The sequence below is a fragment of the Poecilia formosa genome, unplaced genomic scaffold (assembly GCF_000485575.1).
Source record: "Poecilia formosa unplaced genomic scaffold, Poecilia_formosa-5.1.2 Scaffold120, whole genome shotgun sequence".
Lineage (NCBI taxonomy): Eukaryota > Metazoa > Chordata > Actinopteri > Cyprinodontiformes > Poeciliidae > Poecilia > Poecilia formosa.
The window spans coordinates 914,163-939,628 of record NW_006800059.1 but is presented as its reverse complement, the minus strand read 5'-3'; the positions used below and the strand labels follow the sequence as shown (position 1 = coordinate 939,628).

Here is a 25,466-nt window from a genome sequence, read left to right as displayed (position 1 = left end):
TGATTGCTGGGTCAGAAAGCAAGACAGATTATGAAGAAAAAGTTCAGGAGGAATCGACAGCCCTAGAGGAGAAACAAGAGGCAGAGACAGAGGAGGATAAAAATGGTAAAGTAAAAGAGATGACTGAAGAGGAGCCACAGGAGGCAGAAGAAGAAGAGTTATCGGAAGAATTTGCTTTTCTAGAAAATAAATGAAGCAAGTAAGAAAATCACTTTTGTGTTCCATAAATTAATTTATTGGACTCAGTAAATTGAAAATCCAATGTTTTGTGATATTATTCACTCCTTGAACATATTTGTTATGTTAGGTTTTATGTGACAGACCAACACAGAGTACTATTTAATGTAAATTGGAAGGGAATAAATATGAGGCTTTCAAACTAAAATTTTGACAAGTATGCTATTATTTTATTACATTTAAAAATCTTTGTAAGTTGCAAGTTTTGTACTAGCTCTTTAGAAAGATTGCTCAAGCACATTCAGAGTTTCAGCTCGTTAGGGAAACCTTAGATCTCGCCTCATCTCTTTTTGCATTTGGCTCCGTCCATCTTCCCATGAACTCTGACCAGCTTCCCTGAACCTGCTGAAGGAAAATCATCCCCACAACACCATGAAACACGGCTTTTAGTGACTTTCCTTCAAAAACGTCGTGTTTTACTTTTGTCTTCATGATGCTTTTTATTCACCGGAGTTCTCTAACAGACCTCTGATACCTTCACAGAGCAGCTGTAATATTATTGAGATTAAATTAGATAAAAGTGACGATTTATTTATTAGATGACCCCTGGAAGCAATTACTTTAATTGGATGTTCTTTGGCTATATTGGAGTAAAGAGGATATAAATGCAAGGTCGCCCTTTCCATTTTTTTATTTTTTATTTTTTGTACAATATTGAAAACCTTGTTTTGTTTATGTTGGTCTGTCACTTAAAATTGACTAAAATGACAAACGATGAAAAAGTTTGGGTGTGAATATTTTTGTTGTAAGACAGAGACTGAGACTACTTTTGAGAAGATGGCCCTTCTGTTACATTTCTTATGTCCTCTGATCTTTGTTACAGGTCTGGATGATGACTTTTTTTTTTTCTTTTGTTAGTATGCTGAAGAAATCCACCAAGAAGAACGTGAACTTTTTCAGACTGTCTACACAATGACAAAATGCCGTTTTTGTTTAGTTTTGTTTGAAGGCAGATGACGTTTGGAAGGCAGACCAAATCAGAGTGCACTGGGCTGGAGTTTAAGTGAAACTAAAAACATCAAAATGATGAAATTTAGTTGTTTTTTTTCTTTATGTTTACCTCTCAATAACAATGTCAAAAGCCTTAATTCATAACAGAGTTACCTTTTTAAAGAAAATGACCCACTCTTCATAAGTCCCACTTTTCCCATCATGTCTCTGCACAACCTGAAAGGTTTAACCAAGTAACATAAAGAAGTCACTGCATAAGCTTTTTTGGTTCAATAAAATCCCATGCGGCTTTCTCTCGGTAATTCAGCTGACAAAGTGGGAGTCATCTATTATATGGATTCATTACACACAGCGTTATGTTTTGCAAGCATTTATTTCTGCTCCTTTTTATAATTACGGCTTACAGCTAATGAGAAGCGGAAATCAAATCCCATGTCCTGGTTACGTTTGTTGGAAGCTCTGCCAAACTCTTTATTGGGTTTGCATCACTGTCCTCTCAAGACTGCGTCCCATGTTGTTTGTGCATCTTTTTTTTTTAACCACACTTCTTTCCTTTTATTCAGTTTTTCTTTAATAACCATTAATATATGAACACAGAGTTGATTTTTCTGCTGCTTTAATACATTGCATTCTGTGAACAGCCAGCTTTATTATCATTTTTGGATGCTTTCTTGTGGAGAGAGGTAATGGCTTTCTGCTGAGCACCAATCAGACAGCAGTCTTCACTTCATGACTTCGTACATCAAACGGTGCCCTGAGCACAACGTTACTGTGCTAAAACCTTTTTTTTTGTCTTAGCTCATTTGTCATATGTATGTATATTTTTTTTCTTTCTGAAATTGAATTTGGGTTTCCAACCATCAAACTTAACAGAAATAAATACTTGAAAAATATCAGTAAAATGAATCTAATAAAATAGTGGAATTAATTGTAAAGTATTGACTTTGAAATATGACATAATATATTTTACTAAGATGTACATGCATAGTTCAAGTTAGATTTATATCCTCAAGATGGTCAAAGAAATGGATCGACTTATTTCTTCGGCGGTATTTTATAACTTTAGTTTACTGTACAATGGGTAGATTTACTCAGAGTGAATACTGTTTCATGCAGCCTATAAATGGCACAGTGAAGAAGCTCAGGGACAAATCATTCTTTACATAAATAGCTGTACGGTCACCGCTGAACTATAGCAACGTTATGATGCCAAACATACTTGAACAAAAAAAAGAGCCCAAGGTTTTGAACAAATTTTGGTGTGGAAATGAGCTGGTATGAGGCCAGTGCAGGAAAAAAAAAAGGTGACGATGTATCAAGTAGATTAACCACTTCAATTTGCTGTGTCATATCTTTATAGTGTCAGACATTAATTAAAAATATGTCCTGGGTAGTAATATTTAAAGGAATATGAAACGATGGTTTTCATGGTTCCTTTGATTGCAGTCACAAATCTCATCTGCTGTGTTGGAAGTAAAGCCGCATCAGGCTTTTTTTCAGAACTCATCAGGAAAAGCCTATTGATACTGTGAATCCTCACATGACAGTTATTATTTGCTGCACAACAATAATAAGGGCAAAATATGTTACTTTGTGAATTTTTACTGAATCTGTCTGTTTTGGTTTTCTTTGGTATGGTTTCTGTTAATGTGTGTCGGTACCCTCTGTTGTTAAAATAAACCCTCTTTCCTTTTATATACTCGATGTAGTGCTGTTCTATCACATTCATATGCTGAACAGATTGACCTCAGCTTCTCAGTACACAGTTAAGAGTGTCTCATCTGAACATTCACGGTTGGACTTGGGTTTTGGAGGCCCATTTTCCCAAGCTAGTAAGTTCTGGGGTTCCTCCAAACATTGTTCTCTTAATTATGAAAAAGGTGGAAATATTTATTTTAGACCTCTGAAAGCTGGTAACACTTATTCAACACAGATTTGGGAATTATTTGTTTTTGAAGTCCAGAGTTGTTTGAAAAAAGTCATAAATACCGTTTATGTCTTGAGCAAGGCCACCATGTTCCTCTTCGGATCTATACTAAGCTTATATTGTTAATAACTGGCCAAATAAATGCTTTCAAACAATCCTCCGTACAGGAAATAAGACGTAGTCAGCTATAGCTACGAGACGTTGACGGCATTTGAAGAGACGCCGTTGTTACTGGAGCTTAAACTGTTCTACTGGTAATTTTGGAAGTGGGGGTGCGCGTATGTATATGATATGCATGCCTACTGCTAAATATGGTTCATCATCCATCCATAGATATATAATTGAGTATGCCACCCCAGTTTGATATATTGTAAACCATATTTAGCATCTTTATTTATTTATTTATTTATTTTATAAAACTATGCAATGTTTTTATTTTTCTCTAAGTCAAGAATATTTTATATTATTTTATTTTTTGCTTTTAGCTTTCCTTAGCTAATTCCCTGCAGGCTCTCTGTACAGATCTGTCCTGCTGCTTGCCTTTTGAAGTAGACTTGCTTGTATCAGCTGCTCTTAGACAGAAAGTATAAATTGATTGTGTATGCATCATCCAGACAGGAAGCCGCTCTCCCCTGCTCCCTCCCCGTTGTGTAGCCTGCTGCAGAGAGTCATTTTCTCCAGCCTCTCCCTCTCATCACTGCTGCACTATCTCCGTGCCTTAGTCTCTGACCTTCCACAGGAACCATGCAAGCTTTTGTTTCCAGGTACGTTTCAAAAAGTCTGAGTCATTCTGTTTTATTCTTGGGTTATTATGTAAACTATTTCACTTTCAGACTTTTAAAAGGCCTGAAGCTCTTTGTCATCAGGCTCATTATCTTAATGTAGTAATTACACTCTTTACTGGTACTGATGGGCTTTTCTTGTAAATAACAATTGTTGGCTTGAGGCTGCACATCCTTAATTAGTTCTAAATACGGAGCTTAAGGGAAGCAGTTTTCCATAGTATGAGCAGTATTTCCTCCAAAATCTGAGATATAGTTTTTAGTCTTTCAAATAATAATATCTTTGACTTCTCTCTTCTTTTGCTTCGTCATTGTTGATGTCAGCCACAGAACCTGTGTTAGTCTATCCATACTCAAAGCTCTTTTTTTTTTCACTTTACAATAGAATCTGCTGCTGAACAGCTTTGTGAAATCTCGTGGTGACTCTGGAACCGAACGATCAATAAATGTAAAAGTGAAGCAGAGGAGTGGCCAAAACACAACCGCAGCTTGTGCTTTTTCAGCCCTTTTCTAGTGTCTGTGAAGGCAGTGGTGCATGATGTGCTTGTCTCTTAGTAGCTGCTGCCAATGCTAAGCTCCCAGTTTATGTAGAATTTTCAAAGACAACAGCAAATCTATTTCTAAATGAAGAGAAAAATAAGAGTTATTTGTTCAGCACAAGTATACATTTCAATAGTTACTCTGCCAACTTTCTCCTTGATATTTTTCTCATTTTTTTCCACTTTAAACTTCAATAATAGACCAAGACTTTGTATTCTAATACTTACGGTTTAGAATACAAGTACTTACGGTTTTCTTTCAACTGTAGCTTTCATCTTTTGGGGGATGCAGTCGTTTGCAAGACTGCAAAACCGGTAATGCTGCAAGTACAAGCAAAGATAATTTGGTTTTTATTCCTATTTGATTTGGTTTCTTATATTTGTTTTAAAATTTGTATGGCAGGATTAAGATATAGAGATAGTGTGTATGTGTTTTTGCAGATATTTCTGATGTTTTAATGCTTAAATGTGGTGTCAGATATGAGACAACTTCTGTAATGTGTATAACACTAAGCAATTTTTTATTAAAAAAAAAACATTTACAAAGCTTTAAAAAAGGTGCATTACATGGATGAGAAATGTAACAATTTCACATTGAAAAGCCTTTGCTGGCATATTTCAACTGGAGTTATAGTTTTCTTGCTGTTCAATTACATATGTCGGGGTTACTTTCAGAAACGCAGCCTGCATCTACAGAAAGGTCTCTTCTACAGTTGTACTTTCTCTTAAACATCTATCTGCTTGTTATTGTCAGGTCGTATCTGGCTCCTGTGAAGGATGAAGAAGCAGAATCTCAGAGGAAAGCAAAGTCCCGCCATGCCAGGCAAACTCGCAGGTCAACACAGGTATAAACTAAGTGCTTCACAAGCTCTGGCTTTAATAGATTGTGTTTGACTGCTGACAGACACGAAGCTGTGTGGATATCCCGCAGGGTGTGACTCTCACAGACCTGAAAGAGGCTCAGATGAGCTACAGCCTGTCTCATCAAGACAGAGAGAAGGAGGAAGAAAGCACTCAAGGAAACAGGCTGTGTCTGAGAAGAGGCTTTGCAGATGACACAGGAGATCAGGCTGGCCTGCCTGAGTCCAAAGAAACGTCTGCGTTTACTCTGAAGTGGACCCAAGTAGACAAGGTAGCCAGAAATCACACCTGAGCTTTTTTGCTGCAGCACTTTATTTGTACATTTTATGAAATTTGGAGTTTCTTAATGTATTTTATATTACTTTCTTACTTATTTAGGAGGGGAACATTGAGAACAGGTTAGAGACTGTTGCAGAATCTCCAAACCTGTCAAATCTGTCTGCATCTGGATACCATGGTTCCCCTCAAAGCAGTAGCTTCTTCAGAGGTAGGATTGAAGTCATTTTATTTATTTTTTTTACTGCTGTTCTTTCATGATAAATGGGGTCACGGATATTTATGGGAAATGAAATGATATGATTATATTACCAATATTAGGGATCAGTTGAAAATAATGAATCAACATTTAAACCTGTTTAACATCTTGTGACGAAGTGGTAACCTGTCCAGTCATGAAGGTCTTAAATCCTTCACAGCATTTGATATCATGGAAAAAGGATGGAGAGATAATTTATAGTCAAATCACAGCAGTCACATACATTTTTACTGCAAACAACTTTTGATATGTATTTATAGCTAATTTTAGATATTCAAATTTGGATTTGTGACATTGTGATTTAATTAAATTAAAGGAATTCATCTACTTAATGTTCATGTTCCTTTCAACTATAGGTTTAATATATATTTTTTTAATCTATAATGTATTTATGGAGGAATTCCACCTCTCTGATATCACATTCTCCTTTTTCAGCGGTTAAAATCTAAGGCAAGCTTATCTGTATAGCACATTTCAGCAACAACGCAATTCAAAGTGGTTTACATGATGGAAACATGTAAATAAATTAGCTAACCATAACTTTACCTTGGATGTTTGGTTTTGGTTTGCTTTAGTAGGATTATTCTCCAGGTGTCTAAAGTAATTGAGACAGTTCTTCTGTCTCAACTGGAAAATTCAAGGTTTTACATTCAAAAACTAAATCAATGTATTTAAGTGATGGGAGATAAAATGCATTTATATAGTGCTCTTCCAGTTTTACTGGACACTTGCAGTGCTTTTTTATTTACACTTCTCACACATACAAAGACACACAAGGTTTCAGATTGGTAGACAATGTGAAGTTTAGTGTATTCCCTAAGGAGACTTTGACATGCAGTCAGGGGAAGCTGAGAATCAACTCACCAACTTCCAATTGCCAGGCGATTTCTCTCCCATGCTGTTCCACAGACGCCTCAATAAAAAGAGAATTGTCTTAGTCTGTAGTCTATCTGTGCTCTAAATAACTTCCTCAACTTCAGCTGCTGGTGTTGCATCAGCAAGCCGCATTGCTCCTGTTTTAGAATTATGGAATCGTGGTCTATTTTTGTGGCTTAATACATTTTGCAGTTAATCTAATTTGCATTAGATGTTGAGCCTGTTTGTGCACAGTACTTTTATTTTTCACATTTTATGAAACAGGTTTAACTGAGTTAACTGTCTGTTCATAGAATGCTCTTCATGCTTTCTTGTTAAGATGCATTTTCTAGGGGTTTAATCTTGTCTATTGTTGCCAGGTAGTGAATGTTCTGTGTTGTGCTTTTGTCTTCAAAATAGACTTTGATAATGACGGGGCTAATTCGATTAGCTGTGAGCAGGAAAGGGAATTTTCTACAGAAGAGCTGCCTTTGATAAACAAAGACACGAGATCCTAATATGCTTCTAAACTGTCCCTCCAATTTACATGTGAAATCTCACGGTCACTAAGATCTGCATAATGCAGCAGTATATGGATAGGGAGCTCCCTTTTGTCATGGTGGTGAAGAATGAGGTCAGCCAAAAGGCTAACTTCTTGATTTACTGGACTGTCTACATTCTGACCCTCACCTATGGCCATGAGATATGGATCAGGAATGAAAGCACAAGATCTTGGATACAAAACACCGAAATGAGCTTCATCGTTTGGCCAACTGTACTTGGGATCCCGAATGATGAATGTCAGCGATAAGACAATGAACTTCATCATCGGGGGCAAAGAGGTCAACTACTTCTCCTCACCGAAAAATGGTTTCCTGTGTTGAGTGGGGCATCAGATAAGGTTGCTTCCCAGGTGGATTTATTTTGAAGATTCTTCAAGTCCTGGGAGAGCGGAATATCTGGGTTTCCTTCCTACCCTTGTTACCACAGCGACGCAATGCTGAATTAGGACGGATGCATTTTTACCTTAAGCTTACATTCTTGTTAAATTGTGACTTCCATGTCTTATGGATACTTAAAATAGCAAAATTTCAACTGCCCAAACAGGCATGCCCTACATGTTAATGTTACTACACATCCACAGCATGCAAGACAAACAACAAAATTTACAAGATACATCCTGATGTCATTTTTTGGTTTGGGGTGTTCTCAAGTCATTAACTGATTCTGTTTGGATACAAACAGAATCAGTTAATTCTGTTTTATTTCATAAAATGGGTCAAAGATCTCCAGCAGCACAACATTTTGTTGAAGAAAACGCTGTGAATACATTTTTGTGTGCAGTTGGTGAAACGACGTGGAGAGATGAAAACCAGAATCCAGTTGAAGATGCAGCACAGCTCACATTTTCTACAGAGCTCCAGCAAAGATATATCCGCTGTGATGCTGAGGGCACAGAGGTGTGTGAAAATCCTTCATCAGATTTCACTCTTATACTAACCAGGAGAAAGATGAGTCGAGTGTTGGTTTACCACTAGATGGAGCCAAAAGTACATTTGTTTTTCTTCATAATTTTTCCAGAATTTTTAGCAGCCGTTCTGTCTATATGCAAAAGTACTTCAATTCTTAAAGATTGTCATTAAATGATCAAAATATTGTAATATGTAATATTTCTAATAATCTCTAGAGGATATGTTTCTTTTTTTTCCCCCACAGACACACAAAATCTATTCTGAACAAAATCAAACTTCACCATCATTGTTCTAACATTCTGTTTCATCCTCCTTCAAAGCTGCAATTTTCTTAGATCTGTGACGCAACATTTTCGTAATTTTAGACAACGTGTGTTCTGAGATTTATTCAACTAGAAAAGCTGGTTATTATCTTGTTGGCAGACATAGCAGGAGAACCAGCCTCCCACTCCCTCTAAGTCACTTTGCTTCTTCACATCACATGGCCGAGGTATCTCAGCATTCCATACCTTATTGGGCAAAACTGAGATGCTCTCTGCTTGGTCTTAGCTTTGGATTCAGAAGGATTTACTTTATTTCAATCTTTCACTTTTTGACTGATACTCTTTTCTCTCCACCTGCCTACTTTACTTGAAACAACCTTCAGGGGAAGCGGGGGAAGACACGCGGAAAAGGTCATCAGGTCAGGCCCGGGATTCGAACCTGTGACGTGGGTGGTGCTTTACAACAGCACACACTCATCGGTATTTTCTTTAACAAAGAAACCGATCGTGGGTTTCTTGCATCCAATGTATCATGAATGTGATGCATTGCATGCAAAAACAGAAATGTTGTTTGAGCTGAGTCCAGCTCAGAACTTCAGCTGTCCCCCCGCTTCTGGAATCTGAAACAGAGATCTATTGGTAACATGAGAGCATTACCAAGTGAACTATATCTGTCTGTGATAATCATCCAGAGCGGTGAGGTTCCATGACAGGCTGCCTATTACCGGAGCCAACCTCTACGTGACTCTTTGATGATATGAACAGATTTTCCACTGATTTAACGACTCTGAAAGAGTCAAGTACAGAGCAGGGCATCTAGGAGATTTCTGCTGCTCGATAGTGACGCCCAGGGCCAGCGGTAATATGCCTATCGCCGCAGTGCAGGAGCATTTACAACAGGACAGAAATTTGATCTTGCTGGTAGTGGCACAACCTTCACTATGACATTTGCTCCAGTACTCCGTTTATTTTTGGTAATCACTAAGTTTCAAACGCTGTATAATGTGAAGGTAATGCACTAAAGCTGTGTTTCAGACAAGGGACAATTCAATATAATTTCAATGTGAGATTCCAGCGCAGGTTCCAGTGGAGTTCAATGCCTCACAGTCAATTTAGATAATGCAGTGTATCCTTGATTAATGTTGTCGACTAAATATTCTATATTTTATAGAATATTTTATGACATATTAAATATTTTAATCTGTGAAAAATTAAATAGTTTACTGCACGTACTAAAGGTGCCCGAACATTTTAAAGGGGCCTCTGATAAAACACACAACTTTTTGTTGCACTTATGTTGTTTGTCATAAAATAAGAGCAGCTACATATTTAAATGACTAAAGACAAAGTTCATCATGTACTTTTTTTTTTCTCTCACCAACATGAAAAATATTAAATGAACTTCACCTATGTAGGCTATTTCATATTCATCTGACAATTGAGCCACTGTTTCCCCCTGACTGTTTTCTTTACGTTTTGTATGACTTCTTTATTTTCAGGTTATAATTGCACAGTAAAAAAAGACCAATGAAAATATTGAGATTTTTTGCTATTTTATTTGTTAAAACTCAAACTTGGAATTTTAAATCACATGTAAAATGACACTGTGTCATACCGGATCAATGAAAAGTTAAATTAGTTATATCTCTTAATATTCACTAAAGGTGAATTAACTCATTTTTAATTCACCTTCTAGAGGAACTCACTGCTAGTGCAACATCCCGAAGCTGAAAGTCACATTACATGTTCTTTGTTAAATTACGAACTTGCATGAATCTGTTGTCTCTCATTTCTCGCCCATCTTTTTTCTGTTTTCTTGATTTTAGCTTGTGCTTTTGTTCAGATGGTTCCTTTCATGTCAGACTTTCTGTTTAATTCCCCTGAGCAAAGATAAGAGACTTTAGGAAGAGCAAGGAGCTGTGAACCTCTCTATAAGAGGAGGAGTGATATGGTTTCAACTAAAATAGGGGAAGAGTGAGAAAGCATTGCAGGCTTTTTTATTTTATGAAACATTCAGTTGGCACAAAGATAGCTACCTGCCTCTCTTTCATTCTTTACAAACTCTTTTTGCTAATTAAAGCGCAGAGGAGCACTCTTTCCAACCAACCTGAACTGCAAGAGTGAGTGAATCTTATCTGTTAGGATGACTAATTGCTTTTTCTTGGCCTAGAAAAATGTTGTGCTTGCACATGAGAATCCAAAGAAATTGTGGAAAGAGAGTACGTAATGCCATGGTTCTCATCTTATCTAGTGGTTACAGAGGTATTAATAGCATTAGTGATACTCAGAAGAAATCTTGATATCAGTGCTGTTTCCAACAGATTGTTCAAGCACCTGAATCGCAATTTTAAAGAGAAACAAATCAAAATACACGGCTATGTAGAGATCTCGCAGTGTAAACTAAAACCGAATAGTAGTGGCTACTTGTTTGTATGAAACAGATGAAACTGGATTAGTCCAAGTTTTAGTGTAGTACAGGTTTAATCTTTCTGTCAGAAAAAAATGGATTGGAAACTGTAGTTTTTACTACAATGCTTTTAGTCTTTATACTAAGCTAGGCTATAAACAAGCTCCTGACTGAAGGTCTGTTAGATCATGAGAACGCCACATGTTGCCCCCCACTACTCCTGAAAACACTGCAAACTATGTGCAAAACATGGACAGAAAACTGTATTTGTACAGCAGCAGAATTCAAACATTTTACAGGAAAATATAGGAACAGAGGCGAAGCTAGTGACACTAACATGTCCCCAGAGCTAAATGAGAGCATCTGACATGAATAAAAGTGGGCACAGCCTGAAGCCTTGAGGAACCACACATGTGATTGATTAGATTTTTAATTTCCAAATGACACAGAGTAGTCGTGGTCTGCTAAATCTAATCTAGAGGGGTATCAAATAGTTTTGTCCACTTTTTTCCAGTATACCAGGATTAAAAGCTAAGAGAAAAGCACTAAAAATACAGCTTTTTTAAATGAAAGATAAGTAATTTGTTTGATACTCTGCTTTTTAAATAATTCTTGAGAAAACATCAGGTTAGAAGTTGCCCCATAATTACTTATTATTTATGCATTGAAGTTATCGTTCCCAAGATGGAACAGTGTTTATGTTTCATCCAAGCTGAATTTAAAACCGAACTGTGAAAATAAAGTCAGCACTGGGGTTTTTCTTCACAGTTTTCGGCCTCAGATCAGGCATATTTTATGAGGAGGAGACATGTCATGAGTGCTTTGTGTTAACATCGTGGAGCACCAACAACCACTTTCCGTCCATGTGTGCAGAGCAGGCATGCACTCAGCACCTCCAGGCTGCTGATGGCTCCTCAGGTAGTGGTTGCCCTTTCTAGAGGAACATAAGCTGCCACAGCCCCCTCCTGCATCTGGCCTTGTGCTCCACCTACCCTCTTATCCCCATTCACATCAGTGGACAATTTTTAGCCCCCACTGCCGAGTTTGTCCGCAGCAGCCAGAACCTCTCTGGCCGACTGCCACAGAGAGCTGCCAAAGCTGAAAAGAGCCGGGAGAAGCAGGGGGCTGGGGTTAGGCGAGGGGGTGGCCAAACAGAGAGAGAGAGAGAGAGAGAGAAGGGAGAAGAGAAAGAAAAAGCATGAGAGGGAGGGAGATGGGTATAACTTTGGGAAACCCAGGAAGAGGCAGCATTGCACAGTTGTTTACTTTAAGCTTCTTCTTTTTTTGGCGAATTTTCTAAAAGTCTTCAACAAGACAAGAAAGCATTTTTGTGCTTGATGTCCTGACTAAATTGTTATTTTCCTTTTCTTTTTTTTTTTCCCTCTGGAGAGATTACTTGTTTGATTCATCCGATCACCAGTAAACAAAAAAAAAAGGAAAATAAAAACCCACAAATCTGAAAATTTCTCCTAACGTAGCTGTCGTTCAGGCTCGTATCGGAGCTTTAAACTGGACTGGGACACCACGTGTAGCCACACTCTAACACCTGTTGCAAAGGATTCCCCTGGAATGGTGTCATGGACTCCTGTTGCTCTGTTGCCTGAGGGAATCTGCGTGTCTGTTATCTACTGAGCGGCCTTCAGCGAGTGTTAAAGTTGAAGTGTACCTGCCTGTTAAGAGTAGAAGCGGAAGATGTCATCCTATTACCCCCGGACCAAAGACCTGACCCGCACCAGGAAGTCGGTGACAGATTCACCTCCGTCTTCTCCATCCTATACAGACAAAAACTACAGAGTAAGCTTCTCTTCCTAAGATGTGCTTTATTTAAAACATATTAGACTAAATCTGGTTTCTTTTCTGTTTTTGTTTTTTTATTTTATTTTCATCTTAATTATTTTTGCTCTTGAAAATATCGAGATATTTGCAACAATTCTACCTCAAATATATTTAACAACTTAACTTCAGTGTATTATCAAATATTATTCCTCTCTCATACTCTAACACACTAAGCCAATAGTGCACTTTAAATTTCACCTGTCACTAAAAGTTAACTGGATTAGTGTTACATTGGCGTGATTCAGCACTTAACATGGCATGTCATAATCAGCTACTATTCACAGCTTACGCCCTAAACCTGTGAAAGAGAGGCGAATGTTTTTTTCTGAAGCGGTCTGATCCTGTTTTCTGGAAAAGGCTGTAGGACTGAAGCATTCCTTCTGTAATTTCCTGTTGCTTTTTTTTTTTTTTTCCTGCTTTAAGTGGTCTATTCTCCTGGGCGTAGTTTGACTGTTGTGTTTATGTCAGCTGGAGTCTGTGTGACACAGACATTTCAAGAAAATAGGAAGGAGGAAAAAGGGACACAATGTGATTCTGTCTATCTAGAAATGTATACAGGAACATCATGCAACGCTGCAGACGTTCTTGTTGTTGCGCGGTTGCCAAAAGTACATGTTGTCACTCCCTAGAGAGGATTCTGCTCTCTTTTATGGAAGTGTCATTCCTCCTTTGCTTTGTCCCTGGTAAAACGCAGACACTAGTTTTCCATGATGTCAGCCTTGTCTGAAATGGCAGAATTTTTTTTGCTGGAAGGGAAAATGCTGAGGGAAAGTGATAGATGGGTGATTAGAGCGCTTGCTCTAATCACATTGCAAAGATTTTTGATAGGTTCAGTAAAATTTGAGGCTTTACAGCTATGGATCAACATGAACACAAGCAAACAAGTGTTAGCACTGCTGCCTGCTGCTGTCATCCACAAACAGCAACGATAATATCTTAATCAAATACTTGAAGCATGAATAAAAATGAGTTTGAGCTTATCCTTAATTTTAAGAAATCCGCTGAATATGAATGGAAGATAAGATATTTATCGCTATATGAAAAAAAAAGAAAAAACTACTCAATTTAAAATTACTTTTTAGACATAATCCTTGACAGACTTTGCTGGAGATAAAGTGAAGAATGCTACAGTGTAAGATGAATAAAAAGATGATGCTGGAGTATTATTTGTAGAAGTGCTTATTAATCTATGCAAATGAACTACAATGCAAATGAGCATTAGTGTGACAGGGAGTATCACCTGTGTAACTATGAAGATTTTTCTTTTAAATTGCACGAAACTGTAAATAAAAATAAAAAAATAGATAAAAGATAAATAAAAAAAATCTGTTTTGAAATAATTTGAAAAGATGAAATGTAAATCTAGTTTTCTCTCTGGTCTAAGCTGTTCTTTAGTTCTGAACTTTCTTGACTGAACCTGTCTCTAAATAATGCCCTGTTAGTTATGGAAGTTGTTTGGATTTGTTTTTTATAATAAATAGCAACCTTGAAGTTTCAAAGTTCCACCACACTTAAAGATTTTTTTTTATATAATTCTGCAATAAAATGTTGAATCCTGTTTTATTTCCACATGTTATAAAAGAAGAGGGAAATCACTGTTCTTATTCATGTATTTTCTTCATTCAATAATTCAGCTTCATGCATTCCACTGAGAGAACAAAATTTTTAAGCTCCAAGTTGAAAACCCTTGTAAGGTATTCTGTTGAAATCTTAATTCTAGTTGTGGAAAATAAGCTGCCTGGTGAGTCGTATTCACTTCTCAATTTTAAGAAATCAGTCATTCCTAGAAGTTTGTTTAGGCGATACATGATTTAACCAATTACAGATCATTTAATGTGAAATACACATTAAATTGCCCTCAGGAACGAAGTTTGGTTCATAACCCTACATGAAGATTTTGTGATGATTTATTCTGACTACGAGGGATCCAGTCACCCCTGTTGATTAATGCATGAATGCCAAGTCCGATCGAGCAATCCTCCTGTTCCTAAACAGACAAGAGAGAAAAGGAAAGTAGAATTTTGTTCCCAGTTTCTTCCTTGGCTCTTTTTCATCTGAGGCCTTTTAAGTCTGCCTTTTCCTGGATAACTGTGCAAAAGCACATGACCACATAAGGACAGGCAGCGGCTGCGAGGCTTAGTTATGTAAACACTTGCTGCAGAACAGCTCCTGTGACTCCTTGTGAAGGATCTTCATGCTTCAGCAAATGTGAAAACTGGGATAACAGGTACTTCGACATAGATAGGAGCCATATTTCTTTAGCAAAGTAACCATCTGAAACATGAGTTAAACATCTCTGACCGACGTGTAAAATAGTTGTTAAAAGAAATATCTAAACAAAACTATTAGTCAAACAATTTCACAACAGTTTTTTTTTTTTTTTTGCTAGTATTGTGATTGCTGATACACAGAGGATAAATTAAAGCCAGCTGTATTCAGGTGTTTTCTAAAGTGTTTGTATTTATGCACTTTTTCTTTACAGTGAAGCCATATTACTGAATTTTATGTGATACAGGAACACAAACCTGTGAAGTGAAAAGAAAATGACATATGACACAAATAAAACTAACATTTGTGGCATACCCAACCCCATCTACTCTAATATCCCTAAATAAAATCCAGGGTAACAACACCACTATTAGCTTTGCATTCAGCAAAAACTGGCTTTAATGGAAATGGCCAAAACAAAACCAGAATTTAAGCAAAGTCATGAAAGCTCCCTTTCACATGCATATGGGACAATGGCAAAATGTAAAAGAGTCAGAGATCAAAATTTAAAGTTATAGCCTATATCCAAAATGTGCATGGAGGAAACCAACAGTAACTATGAACTTCACCTGCATTGGCAGCATCATTCTGTGGTTTTGTTCAGTAAGGACTGTAACGATGGTCAGACTACACCCAAGTAGAAGCAAAGTTGTGTGTTGGAATGTTCAAGTCAAAGTGCAGACCTAAATCTAATTCACAGCCTGTGGTGGAACATCACATTTGCTGCTCACAAACTCTCCTTCCCATCTAATTGAGCTTGAGCTGTTTTGCAAAAGTGAGGAAAAAATAAAAATCCCAACTCTGTGCTGCTACACATAGATTATTGACATAAAATTCTATAAGAAAACGTCAAATTCAAAGTTAAAGAGTCATGAGTTTTTGCCAGGTGCTGTACATATCTGCCACTTTACACAGATTGCCCCCCAATGCTCAAGCAAATACAAAATGTGGTCACAATAGTGAACTTGGCAGCCATGACAGGACTCCTGACAGCACAACCCTTCCAGGCCAGTTTGATATCTGCCAGTTGTTTGGGGTCAGTCGGCGGCCTGTCATACTTCACTCCTGATGTCATGATGTCATCTGTGTGCCGCTGTCACTGTGGAGGCAGCAGTTACCTAATTTAGAAAGCTCAACCAGGCTCAGGCGGCATGACATTTGTGAAACATTTTTTGGGATTATATCTCCCTTCTGCACATTTCCTCCTGGTCCCATGGGCTCCTGAGCAATGGAGTCATAATTTGACTCTCAAACTTCCTTATTGTTCTCCTTTTCTCTCAAATGGAAAATATTTCTCTGCTGAGCCTTTGTTGAGTCCTATCAAACAAACAAATCTGGATCCACTTCAGAAATGTTTACACTGTGTTGTTCTCATGATGCGATTCTGACTGATCAAACTAACATGTCTTTTTTTTTTTTTTTTTCCCAGCATGAAAGACTGTCGAGGTAAGGAAAAAAAAAAACTTTTATTTTTGTTCTTTTAATAACATATAGCTCCATTGTGTACTGAGATGGAGCTGTGTTGACTTCAGATACGATTCCACCGGAGAAAGCGCCACAGACAAACCTATGGGCCGCACCAGTTCGTACACGAGGAGAGAGACGAGGCTGGCGGCTCTGAATAAACAGGAGCAAGACTCCACTGCCAAAGACTATAAGAAGGTAGCAAGTAACCCAGGCCTCGGTTACAAACACACTTCTTCCCTTCAACAGGCTCAAAGCTGCTGCTTTGAACACAGCCTGACTGCCCACACCTTCATTTTTATAACCCTGTGAAATTTAATTGGACCTAAAAGGAATATGAAGAACAAGCATGCAATTATTGTGTGTTTTCTAAAATATTTTGCACATGTAAGGTACATAGAATATGACATATATGTTTAATGGGGCCATAAAGTGGCCTGGACCTCAAGCTGAGAGTACATTACAGATGAGTTTTGGTATTTTGTCATGCTACAGCAATAAACCTTGAATTACAAGTAATGTAATTTTTGCCCCCCTTATAAAATGGCAGAGATATTCACTCTGAGCAATTTCATCTGGATCTGAATTTTCATTTCCTTACTTCCTTTCATCCTGTACATTTTATGGTCACTTTTGTTAAAACCGAGTGTTGAGGAACTTTTGATCCAGTAATCCAGTACTTCTTGTTTTATTGATTTAATTTCTTATTCACACGTCAGAATGTGAAAAACAAAGCAAACAAGCCAATGCATGGAAGTCAGACCCAGCAATTGCTAATAGAAATTGATATATTACAAATTCCACTTGTATAAACAAGGTTAGAAGAATTTTTAAATAGTTAAAAAAATCCTGTAACTGCAACAAACAAGGTTGAACAAGAACCCCAGTTTATATTGCCACTACGCAGACAGAGGAGGTTGGTAAGGGAAGCAAATATACTTGTAAACTTCACTGTTTGAAAACTGCAGCATTTTTGTTTCTGCTTGAGATTATTTGAAAATGTCTATTTTTTTTTCTAATCTGTCTTTTGTTATGTTTATCCCCCCACCCCCCCTTTTTTTTTTGTCTGTTCAGCTGAATTTGTGTTTCAATACAAAAGTGATTAAAGTTTAATAGCATGTAATCTGTTTCTTTTTGTTTTAGATGTACACAGAAGCTTTGCAAGAAAATGAAAGGCTCAAGTCCAGACTTCACGACAGCAAACAAGAGCTGGTGAAGATTCGCTCTCAACTGGAGAAAGTTGCTCAGGTGCCAATCTTTCAATATTTTTTTAAAAGAATTTGAGAAGACACGTCAGGAAATGGGAACAAAATTGAAATGGAAAATGGAAATGGAAAAAAAAAAAGGTCCCATCACATATTTCCCAATAATGCCAAAGTCATGACTGTGAGACTAATTGGTCACTCTCTTCATGGTTATCTGTCCTGTGGTGAACTGGCATCGTGTCCAGGGTCTGTCATGCTTCTCACTCAATGACTTTTAGAAATAGGCGTCCTGCAGCTCTGCAAGGACACGCCGGTGTAGACAATACCGACGGATGGAACTTTCTTACCACTCTGATTGATTAAGCCAAAATTCTTTAACATCCACTTTTCAAACTTACAGAGGCAGGACAGAATGTCTGAGCGATCCACCGTTCTTGAAACAGAGAAAAGGGTGAGTAACTCATGCCATTTAAATTCATTATGCTATATCACTAAGTGAGTGAACATCCTGATGTGTTTATGGCTTCCCAGCCTTCAACATCCCTGTATTTAATTTCTTTATGACATCCAGGAAAAACAAGCGCTGGAGAAAAGAGTCACAGACATGGAGGAGGAAATAAAGGTCAGTCCTTGCATCAGTAAATGTTGTGCACCCACCCTGGGATTATATGGCAATCATTTTGTCTCAGACACATGCTGGGCTTCATTTCTCTTATTGATGTTTTCTCCGAAAGCCTTAACTAACTAACAGTCCTTGACAGTACACAGCTCAAGCAAAGCTGCTTCCACTGCTGCTAAAGACTGCCTGTGAATAGTTTTCCCAGAGCGGAGTGCACATATAGCCCCCTGTAGACTCTGTGGTCGGCCAGGTGGGTTCGAAGTCAAGGGGAGGAGAAGGTTAATGCTCCAGGCTCATTAGCCACACTGTTATGCTGGGCTACTTTCTGCCTTGTGTTGCAGCTCCCCTGCTCCAATTCTCTCACTGTCGGGGTGAACATTGTGACCTAGTTCCATCCGAATACCAAAATCCGTCCAATTGCAAAAGGCCTTCTTTTGTGAGACATTCCAGAGTGCATTCTGCCTGACACAGAAACGCAGGCGACGGCAGCAGGCAACTTTCAAGCCTGAGCGTACGCAGACAAAGGATTTGAATTTGTACTTAAAATCAAATACATTTTACGTGTTATTAAACTTTGAATCGATTTTTCTGCTAAGCTGTAAATATTTAAAGGCATGGCTGAGATGTGAGAAAAATCAAATGTGAGCAAAGAATGGTAGAAATGTAGCAAAGAGCAGCAGTCTGAGATGGAATGATGTTTTATCCACGTGTCATCCTGGTTCCCCTCAGCAGACTCCCCCACTGCGCTTCCGCTGTGGGTACCAGCCCTGAGAAGGGGCTTTCTCAGGGAGGGGGGATGGTGAGTGCTCGCCCTGATGTTGATGAGTGATCAAAACCCACCCTTCACCTCACACGTTCTGCTTTTGCCAGGGGTTGGGGCATGCACACACACATACACACACGCACACACACTTGGACGAGTTGTCTTACTTCCTGTATAAGAACTTCACTGTTTGAGCGTCACAACTTTTGCTCCGAAGCACCTCAGTCAAGCCACTCTAGTTTGCACCTCTGCCACAGCTATTTGTTCGTACTGAGCGAGCTGCAAGTCTTCCAACACAAGGGGGAACTGTTGAGCTTCAGCAAGCAGCACTTAAAAAGTAGCATCTCCAACTTGTTCGTAGAGGTGCAACTTAACAAGTCAGAATATACTTTAAGCATGTATTTCTGTGCATTTTGATGATCGTGGCAGTTTCTGCAGAAGTGTTAAGGAAGCCTGGGTTGCTTTAATAGTGTCTTCCAACTCATCTGCATTCTTGGCTCTGGTGCCTCTCATCCTTCTCTTGGTACTTTTTAGCTTCTCTACGATGTTAAAGTCAGGCGAGTTTGCTGGCCAGTCACCTACAGTTTTATAATGCTCATTTAACCAGGTGTTGCTACTTTTGGCAGTGTGGATAGAAGCAGTTCCCTGCGTTTTGACTTGATAGAACCCAGTAGACCTGCAACAGCGCATAACATAGCTCCCCGAATGATCATTGGCTGTGGATACTATACACCGAGCCTGAAGCAGCTTGGAATCATTTCCTTTCTTCCCTCAGAGCCTGCTGGGACCATGATTTCCAAATAAAATGCAGAATTTATTTCCATCTGAAAAGAGGTTAACTACTGAGGTGTCTGGTTCAAAAGAGATTTAAATAAAGAAATGTAACAGCTATAACCCAAGCTGTGGTTCGGGCACCATTACGACCACAGTTTTGTCTTTTACTGAACTTCGTATCACTGTGCTTGGATAAAATGCTCCATAGACAGCCAGATTATTTTGCAATAATGATTTGTTACTTAACCTCTTGGACAGCCGCTTGGAGGACTGTGATCAGAAGTCTATCCCATGACGGTGAAGGTCATAAAAGCACATTTTTGTAGTAAAAAAGATTTTTATTTGGTTTTATGTTACATTTTTATTACTAATCTTAAAAATTGTGTTTTAATTTTTAAAACACAATTTTTAAAAATTAATTAGCTGTAAGCCATAATTATTGAAGTAAACAAAAATAAATGTGAAATACAAACAAACTTGCAGAGTTTTAGCTTCTGTATGGGAGAACTGTCTACCAGCTTTAATGGTGGATATTTTTACTGATATTATGCCTGTGCAGCTTAAAACTTAAACAAATCAACATTCATTGGCATTAGTTGCCAGTCAAGTGTCCAAATTCATGAGGCTCCTACGCTCCTTGCCAATACTGACCAACACATTTATCTTCTTTATTTTTTGTTCTTTAGAATAGGGATACACTATTGGTCGTTCTAAGCTCTAAAAGTGAAAGAGTTTCAACTCTGGTTATTCCTACTTTACAAAACAAAACCTTTCCTGTGTCTTTAACCTCTTGCAGAAAACCTAAATTGTTTTTGACATAATCAGAAGAATCTGTGGAACCTGAGAGTCTTGTTCTTGCTTACTCAGAATCAAAGGTCTGAATTTTAACAGGATGAATAAGGGATGCTGGTCATTACATATTCTCACCTCATTCTGACTTTTTCCTCCTGTTTTGCCAAGGACTTGGAAAGCTGGCCAAAGGCTGAAATGGTTTGTTCTAATGCCAGGGGAACATTATATGCTTGAGCTGTTAAGCTTTAAAACCAGACTGTTTTGAATTAGGTTTATGAGTCTGTTTGGGTGTTATTTGAAGTAGTTGGGGCTTTAATGTAAACACATTAAAAAAAAAATGTCTTTTGTATTCACAACAAATGTGTTTGTGGGTGGCCTGGGATTTTTTTTTTTGTAACTTGTCTGGGGATCACATGATGAAATCGATATCAATTTGTCAGAGTGAGTGTTGTAGATTTCCAATGACTCCATCTGTCTCACTTGCGTGGTTTGCCCACGGGCGCAGCGTCAAACCGTAGACATTTCTTTCAAACCGCATTGAGGTTAACCTCAAGAAACCAGGCCAACATTAAAGAGGAAGATGATTCATTTCACTGCTGATTAGTTTTATTCACTGAACTCTTGTATAAAGGCGTAGCGAGTGTGTTTTCTGAATTTCACTGAGCAATGATTTAAGGTCAGTTTTAAACAGTACATGTCTCATCGTTTCTCTTGCATGTTTTAGCTTTTCTACACTTTTTTCAAATGATCCCTCGTGTGTAAATATTTGTTCTTGTCAGTTTTTTTTTTGTTGTTTTTTTTAAGTAAGTTTCTGCAGCTGAGCTGACCTCATTTCCTCTGTGTATCCATGCTTGTATGAGTGGACATGGACCCTGTCACTGTCCGTGTTTCTTTCTGCTTTTTGCTTCCTGCCTGCTTTCTCTGCCTGCTCCTCTCTATATCTCTCTCCCCATGTATGCAGGCTTTCCCTGCCCTGGCCCAGGTCCAGGCTTTGCGGAGAGTCAACGAGTGTCTCCTGGCTGAGAACAGAGCCATGCTGCGTGTCCTCACCCGCCTCTCTGAAACGGCCTCCATGCCGGAGACAGAGGACCTCTGATCCTTGGGATCGTCTGGCCTTGATTTCCTCCCTGCTGTCCCCCTTCCTGCGCCGTTTAACTTTTACACTTCTCTTTCCTTCTGGAGCTGTCACAGCTTCCGCCTCTCCTCTTCCGCTGTCCTCCCCTCAGGCAGGTCCCGTCCCCTTTTGGATGATTGCTGTTTTGCATGCTTGCTTTTTCACCCGGTCTTCTTTATAGTATTAAAAGGGCAACTTTCTGCCACATTTGTTATTAACATGGGTATATTTACATTCATGCTAATTTAAAATGACTAAAACAAAATTTGCTCCCTGTTGCTTGTGTAAAAGGCTGACCAGTTGTATACAAATGCAAGCTTGAAGAGCATTTGTTGATGTTTGCAGGATATGTATGATTGGAAGTCTAATCAATACAAGCATTGCATTGTATTTGGCTTTCCTTAATTTTGCGCATCACTGTAGTGGACATACACTTTTTAAATGTAAATTACAACTTAGGTTAAAAGGCTGTAATTTATAGGAAAACTTCATATCACACACTCATTCATTATCATTAAATCATCAGTGGGTTGCTGGATTGATAATGATAATGATTGCCTTTAAACACCGATACACTTACTTGAAGCTGTAATCTTCTCCTCAGGGCGCGTCTGCTTGACAAGAAGGAACAACCCATGAACAGCCTTGAGCAAAGACAGACTTAACATTTACGAACTCGGATCAGGCTGTAGCATTTTTGTGCCCAGAGCTTAGATCATGAACAAGGAAGTTCACAAAAGGCTTTTATCTAACAAAAGAACAAATGGCACATACAGCTGGCAAAAGGCCATCATTTCATTGGTGTTGAGATGGGCACATACCTTGCTGATAATTTTATATTCTTCAGTTATAAACCTATATATATAGATATATGTTTATATCTATATATAATTGGAACAACATGGAAATTTAACTGGATGTTATATTTACACTCTTACCTTTCTACCTGATAGTTTCTTTGATTATGTGCAGTTGACATTTTGCTGTATGAACCTGCAATCTATTATGGGACAAAGCTATCCAAATTAACCTGACTTTATATGAAAATATAATTGCCCCCTTGTTTGATCATAAAAAAAAATATTTAGGAAAGGTGAGTTTTGCTTCTCTGGGCACATCCAGGAAGTTGATGCCAGACCTTTATAATCAATAAATGATTTAACTAGAAGCTGTCAAATAACATGTCTTTGACACTCCAGCAAACCACAGTGAAAACCAAAACAAGTAGAGAAACATGGAGCAGCGTTGAACTGTCACAGGAGGGGCTTGTTGTTCCAAGACAAAACTAGTGACTCATTCAGCAAGTCCCTAAAAAACCCTGAACAAAATCTAAAGCACCGCAGGCCTCACTTACCTCGTTAGAGGTCAGTGTTCATGAGTCGACAATAAAAAAAAAAAAAAAAAAAAAAGAAAAATACATGCATGGGAGAGTTCCAGGCCCAAAACCACTGTGTTTACCCAAAAACAACACTACGGTTCACCTCGCATTTGCCAAAAATCAGTGTGCTGGACGATTCTAAAAGTAGAATATTTCCCCAAAGGTTATGGGGCAAGTATTCTGTATTGTGCATATTAAGACAAAAGTATCAAGAGAAACATAGTGATGGTATCAGATAGCTTTCTTTTGGAACAATCAATTCTTCTCCCCACTAAAATAATCCGAAAGAAAACTTCTGTCCTTCAGTCTGTGTGAACTAATGGTCAGTTGCTCTTCAGTTACAGGACCTGACACTGATGCAAACCACACCGGCAGGTAAAACTCAGGAAAAACTGGAAAAAAATGATGGTCGCGAGGTACTCTTGTCAAATTCTGTACTTAAGTCTAATTGATATTTTGCAGTATATGAAACTGAACCACAAAATTCTGCAAAGATTTCAACACAACGATGTTGAAAACTCATTCACAGTTAATATAGTTGCTTAATTGTCTCACAGGGTGGCACAACCAGTTATTAGGTTTTGGGGGGAAATTACTTTATCACAAAGCATCTGGCTGAAATGAAATTATTTAAAAGTTCAATTTTGTAGTTATTCAAGGTTTAAGTATTTAAGTATTAAAAGAACTGAATCCAGCTTTAAGGGGGCAAATACTTTTCCATGGCACTCCACAGGTGTGTCCAGTGGTAGTGTTGCCCTCGGGGTGGACAGATCACCTCAATATATATATTTATAAATATATGTGTATATGCACATATATAAATGTAGAATGTCTTTAATTCGGGGGATTTTGCCTTTATGTCTCGATTGGAGATGACTTAACATGCATTTGTATGAATTGAACGTGATTCTCTGGGGTGGACAGAGGGGTAGCCACCTCGACCCCTCGCTGTTTTCAGATGTGTGTCGTGTTGCATGATCAAAGGTTTCAAAGGATTATTTGTCTCCTTTAAGGGGAATATATTCTGAAGTCAAAGTTCCTCATCAGACTAAGATTTAGAAACTTGAGCTTTTCTCTCTTTTGTTAACGAGTATCTCATACCTCGTCTCTGCATACTGTACACTTCTCACTGCATGATCATCTTCTAAGCATGCTCTCCTTACCTATTCTCAGATTTTGATGAAACCTTTGGCCCACTTGTTAATACTGCTAGAGTCGTTTCTTATTGCACTTGAAACAGTGGGCGAATTGGCCATTGCAATACTCGATGCTTTGTATCGCAAACGTCTTCAGTAGCTACTAATATTAGCTTCCAAATATGCACAAGGTAAACGGGGCATTTTCTAATTTTGTGTCTTTCCTTTTCCCTCCTCCAGGTCCTAACCGAACTCAAGTCAGACAACCAGAGGCTAAAGGATGAGAACGGAGCTCTCATTCGAGTAATCAGCAAACTGTCAAAGTGAAAAGATGTCTGAAGCTTTTGTTCTCGTGCTCCAACCTTGATTCAGCAGTTTAATTATTCACAAGGTTCCATGTTTTACCTCCTCTATGAGTTATTGATAGGCCACCTTTGAAGCTCTTGTAGACGTAGATCTTGAGCAGACTCACTTCAGTTTTTCTCACCTTATAATTATTTTCTTATATTACATAGTATATATTATTTATAGTAGATAGTACTTTTCACATCCACAAACAAGGGAGCAGGTGTACTATTTGGACTGCAGTGTCTCTGAAAACTTAGAAATACATTTGAACTTTTCCCATACTGTGTGATATCACACTGATGCTTCACTTTTGTTTATACTCTTTGCAGCACACGGTTTTAATATTACTTAAATAGTCTATAAGATTTGATCATTTTACTGGAACATACCAATGGACTTGGGAATACATTTTTAATATTTTCTCCCCGATTGTGTTTTTATTCTCTCTCTCTCACACAAATAAGAGCGACGCCTGAAAGATAAAACATTGTGGTTATAGGTTCTGGTTGATATTGTTTGATGCATCAACCAGATGAAGGAAAGTTCAGTGGCCTACAAATGTTGAATTTACATTTATATCTTCAGCACACACACACAAAAATCATCTTATGAGTCACAAAAATATTTTGTTTTCACCAGAATACATAAACACCCCTGAATCAGATGTTTTTTTTTTTATAATCCATATATGTCATATTGAAAAAAACTAAAGCCTAAGGAGGTATTTCTGTAAATAAAGAAGAAAGACTGATTATAATGTATTTATTAATAAAAATATATATATTTTATTTGTACTGCAGGAGACGGGGTTGATGTGATGGCTGTCCTTGTTTGAAATAATAAAAAATGAATTGTAAAAGCAAAAACAAAGTCCTTGCCCAATAAAATGTTTCTGAATTGCCAAAGCAACTGTTTATTTTTTTAATCTAAAGCGTCATCC

The 25,466-nt window shown here is 38.0% G+C and overlaps 2 protein-coding genes across 7 annotated transcripts in view; both read left to right on the top strand.

Moving 5' to 3' along the window:
* Positions 1-2,885, top strand: part of LOC103144027 (golgin subfamily A member 6-like protein 22) — a 7,867-nt gene extending 4,982 nt beyond the window's left edge. For 2 of the 3 annotated variants that reach the window (XM_016675698.1, XM_016675699.1), the window contains exon 5: positions 1-2,562. This exon is cut by the window's left edge and continues 1 nt beyond it. In XM_016675698.1, the coding sequence (XP_016531184.1) occupies positions 1-194 (194 nt within the window). In that variant the 3' untranslated portion in view covers positions 195-2,562. The other variant, XM_016675700.1, reaches the window with a different exon arrangement.
* Positions 2,886-3,767: 882 nt separating this feature from the next.
* On the top strand, positions 3,768-25,115 carry LOC103144026 (protein phosphatase 1 regulatory subunit 12B-like). Of its 4 annotated transcripts, none has more exons than XM_016675705.1 (12): positions 3,768-3,879; positions 5,191-5,281; positions 5,368-5,568; positions 5,676-5,784; positions 8,032-8,147; positions 16,363-16,379; positions 16,466-16,595; positions 17,541-17,645; positions 18,003-18,053; positions 18,174-18,224; positions 18,954-19,020; positions 24,419-24,504. In XM_016675705.1, the coding sequence occupies exons 1-11, from the start codon at positions 3,860-3,862 to the stop codon at positions 18,990-18,992; spliced, it is 930 nt and encodes a 309-aa protein (XP_016531191.1). In that variant the 5' UTR covers positions 3,768-3,859; the 3' UTR covers positions 18,993-19,020; positions 24,419-24,504. The 4 variants fall into 4 exon arrangements, with proteins under 4 accessions (XP_016531191.1, XP_016531190.1, XP_016531189.1 ...); XM_016675704.1 differs by having other exon boundaries at positions 18,951-19,020; XM_016675703.1 differs by lacking the exon at positions 18,954-19,020 and having other exon boundaries at positions 24,419-25,115.
* Positions 25,116-25,466: the final 351 nt, after the last annotated feature.

Bases quoted from the DNA above. Each gene is read 5' to 3' on its own strand.
- LOC103144026 (XM_016675702.1), top strand. From the start codon at position 3,860: ATGCAAGCTTTTGTTTCCAG. The intron at 5,785-8,031 runs GTAGGATTGAAG...TTTTGTGTGCAG, and splicing joins AAGCAGTAGCTTCTTCAGAG to TTGGTGAAACGACGTGGAGA. The intron at 18,054-18,173 runs GTGAGTAACTCA...TATGACATCCAG, and splicing joins TTCTTGAAACAGAGAAAAGG to GAAAAACAAGCGCTGGAGAA.